General features: G+C 34.4%; 1 protein-coding gene across 1 annotated transcript; it reads right to left on the reverse strand.

Moving 5' to 3' along the window:
• Nucleotides 1-1,409: 1,409 nt before the first annotated feature.
• LOC140984197 (uncharacterized) lies at nt 1,410-3,116 on the reverse strand. The gene has a single exon (XM_073451446.1). It carries the CDS (start codon nt 2,806-2,808, stop codon nt 1,585-1,587), a length of 1,224 nt encoding a protein of 407 aa, XP_073307547.1. The 5' UTR covers nt 2,809-3,116; the 3' UTR covers nt 1,410-1,584.
• Between the last annotated feature and the right edge of the window lie 1,077 nt (nt 3,117-4,193).

Raw genomic sequence — 4,193 nt, forward strand, 5'->3', positions numbered from 1 at the left:
TAGATTTTAATATTAATATAAATTGATATCATATGAAATAACGATCGTTAAATTGACTTTTTTTTTAATTGTGGCTGAGTAGAGCTTTTATTAATAAAATTTTATTTTAAAAAAAGATATCTAAAAAGTTATATATTATTTTTTCTATCAAATTTTTAAATAATAAAAAAATATTTTTCAAAATTTTTGTCATTTATTAGATGAATAAATTTTTATTAAAAATTTTAATTAATTTTTAAAACATGTTCAAAAATATTTATATTGAAGTTCTAATTAATATAAAATAAATAATAATAATAATATCAAGTTACGGCCAATTGGAAAACGTAATATTATATGAAAATTATATTTTGTTTAATATGAATGAGAATAATGATAACTAAATATATAAAAATAACAAAAAATCAAAATCACGAACGTAATTAAATTAAATAATATAATTAATGTAGACACCTAAATATAGTTTATATTTTCAAAAGACATCAAATTTAAATTTGAATTAAAAAAAAATTGAAGATGTTTAAAATTTAATTATGCATATAATATTTTATTTATTATGATACATAATCGTGAGAATTAAATATATAAAAGTGACACAAAAGCCAAATTTTAAGAATATAGCTTATATATATATAAAATAAATATGTAGTTATCTTAATTTATAAAGTTATCCAATATAGTTTTATAATTTTTTTAAAATAATTTTATACTTTGTATGTATTAGTGTTGATCTAATTTTAAGTATATATACACATAAATATCCTCAATAAAGTAAAAATATACAGATATTAAATAATAAAATTAATCGAAACACTATTAAAATAAAAAATTGTTTAGCTAAATTATTTGATTAAATAATGTATCATATAATTTTTTATTTTTTTAAAAATACATTAAATAATATTTAAAATTTCAAAAAAACTCATATGTGATTGTCTTACGTATAAATTTTGTAAGACAATTATCCAGCCCGATCGACCCATGATAATTTATTAATTTTTATGTTAAATCTATTATTTTTTTTTTCGTTTTATGCATGAATGGGCTCGATCCGCTCTTAAATTTTTAATGTTCAGTCTTCTTCTTTAGAAATACACCAGCTGCATAAGTACAATCTAAATATATATCATATACATACATGCACATAAACTAAGTGAATGGAACTGTGATGGCAACGAGTCCGGTTCAAATGGGCACCCGACCCGTTTTTGTGGGTATGGATGCAATCAAAATTTAAATTTCTAAATTTATCCTCTTCTCATGCTTGAGTTTAATTATGTTGAACTAGTTTGTTTTAATTTGTGGCGTAAATATTGCAAGTTAAAAAATGTCAAAAAAATCAAAATTGTTTGATGGGTTTAACCAGTATTATACATTAATTTTGGAGATGAATTGTCTATCAATGTCATTTCTAATTCTAATTATCTTAGACAATGTATACAAATTTTCAATATGGTATTCCTTTTTCTGTAGTTTTTTTTTTCTCTTTTAATTTTATTATTATTATTATTTTAAAGCCAAAGTTACAAAATACCACAACATTAATACATGTAAGTAGTAGTTTTTCAGTCATATATCAAGAAATCAAGATCCTTGAGCGGCCCGACCTGGCATTACATCTTTCCCGGGCCCCTGCATTTCTCCTCCACCCGGAACAACCATACCCGGAACGATTCCAGGGTTTCTCGCCGCATAATACATTGTTTGAGTTGAACTATCGGATATAATTCTGACAGGCATTTCATAATGTGTCATGCCAGCACCGTATACAGGAAATCCGGAAGGTACTTGATTTGAAGCTACTTGAAAGGGCTGTAAGAACTGACCTGGAATCGGAACGGGTTGAACTGGGATGTTCCCGGTTGAAATATGACCACCAGGCACGTAATACACGGCGGGTACAGGCTGCACTACTGGACTTGGATAATGCCATATAGGTGTGCCCGAATACTCTGTAAGCTGAGGATCCGTTTTCTCATTGACCATCTCTTGGATAACTTGAGTTTCCTTGCTGGGTTCCACTACTCGAACCGGGTTAACGGGTTTGGTTCTGACATGAGGAAGATCGGGAATCACTTGGGCGCTGGATGGGGCTGCAGCCGGTGGTGGTGACGTGGAGCTGAACGGCGAGGAAACTACCGGGGCGGGTGAACCAGGGTCGGATATAGGTATACTTTCTTTGAGAAGAATTTTATTTTTCATCTTGTTAACGTCTTTCATGGCATCGTCGGAATTATCCAATCCGAATAAATAATTAGGTACCTCGGACACAACAGAAGACACCTCCGACCGGCCGCGATCAAGGACTACAGGCCCACCATTAAGAGTGTCAATGAACCAGCTCTCCCGCCTAGCCGAGCCGTCAAGAATGGAGTTGATGCTGGTGGAGATATCAATCGGGAAAAGAAATAATCTGAGCCTAGCCAATTTATGGCTGTGGGTGAGCCGATTATACTCTTCCATCATGTTTTCGACGTCTTCATCAGACGTGACCGTGATTAGCGCATCTAGGTCTTCGTTGGGGAGCTGGTACTTTATGCTCATGTTTATCGTGCCTGATAGCTTGGAGAGTTTGGAGAGGAGGGACGAGAAATTGGTGTGGCGGTGAACACAAACGATGCGGGTGTCTCCGCCGACGTAACGGAGCAGGTTGTCGTGGGGGCGGGGCACGATTTTCCCGCCGAAGCTACACATGAAGCGGATTCTTGGATGCTGGGTGTTGGCGCAGTCGTTGAGGTGGTGGTCGGAGAGTGGCGTAGACGCTCCGGAGCCTGATTCTAGCTCGTTCACTGGGTGGTGTAACGCCATTAAATTCTACAACTCTTATCTGGCAATAAATAAATTAGAAGCATTTAATCTAGATTCATATATTTGACATGGACAAAGTCACAAAGATCACGCAGAATATGAGTAGTGGAGCATAATTAAATTGCTAGCGGAATGTCTTTTGTGTGTTGTGGATTTTTAAGCGGATTGGCGGAGATGGAGTATTTTATGATAAATCGCGAACTTGATCCTTCTACAGTGGATTTTACTTTACTTTATTCTTTTTCTTGTCTGTTGACGAAAAAGGTAAGATGTCCAAAGTTATCGTATTTTCCTGCAACTGATACTTTTGGGACCAATATTAGAACCAATTGCTCCATCTCGCCGTGATTCGATCAATCAACATGTTTATCATTATCATTTTATGGTGGTGATGTGGCACTTACTAGTTTGATGTTGACTGTTGTAGATGTAACACACCAGGAACTATTGGGTGGCTCCAAGAAATTGATGGAGATTTTCTTAATTTGAAAGTAAACTCAGCTTCATGAAGATTATTTCCTTTCGAAATGTTCCGAACGATGCCATAGTAAGGCCTTGGTAGGTGGCATATATGTCCAAATTTGGGCTGGCTTGTCCCCCCATTGTACGAACCCCCTTCAATATCATGAAAAAAACAACAAAGTTCAGAATGATTACACCTTACGTGAAAAGAGAACACCATGCATCACAATTTATACTGGAATCAATTTTGATCCATGAGCATCATATCTTCCTAGCTAGCTACATCATCTAGGAACACAAATTGATGTACAGTATGTTCTGTAATCTGTATTTATTTATCAACTGCAGGTTCTATAAACAAAGCGATGGAACAAGAAACAGCTATTTGCACATAACGTTGGTGCTTCCTGCTATATGATCAGACAGATGATTAGTCTCGTTTTTTTGCAACAAGGGAACCGTGAACTGGAATCTTAACATTTGCTGAGTATATAACAAGAAGATATTGAAGAGAGCTGAGATACTGAGTACCGATTGAGCGAACAAAAAGTTGGTCTAATTATTCTCAACATGGCTAAGTTTAGGGCGTCCTTGTGCTTCTTTTTCTCTTCAAAATGTCGTAGGCCATCAAATATTCTTGCCATTGCTCGAAGCGAAAGAGTCAATATGAGGTTCACGTATGCAGCATACAGCCACATGCACCACACAACTTAGGGTCTCCAAATCTCCTGCACGGAATGATATCCCACTAAAGAGACTGATTACGTACTGCTATAATAACTACACAAAATAATAAAGAAAAAGATTTATAGGATAGATGATAATTTAAATAATTTTCGTAAAAAAAAACTATTGTACCCCCGAAGAAATCACGAGTATATATGCTGTCAATCGAGAGGACGTCGTAAATTTACCCATTATAA

This window comes from Primulina huaijiensis, chromosome 9, assembly GCF_012295235.1.
Source record: "Primulina huaijiensis isolate GDHJ02 chromosome 9, ASM1229523v2, whole genome shotgun sequence".
Classification (NCBI taxonomy): Eukaryota; Viridiplantae; Streptophyta; class Magnoliopsida; order Lamiales; family Gesneriaceae; genus Primulina; species Primulina huaijiensis.

Bases quoted from the DNA above. Each gene is read 5' to 3' on its own strand.
- LOC140984197 (XM_073451446.1), bottom strand. From the start codon at position 2,808: ATGGCGTTACACCACCCAGTGAACGAGCTAGAATCAGGCTCCGGAGCG.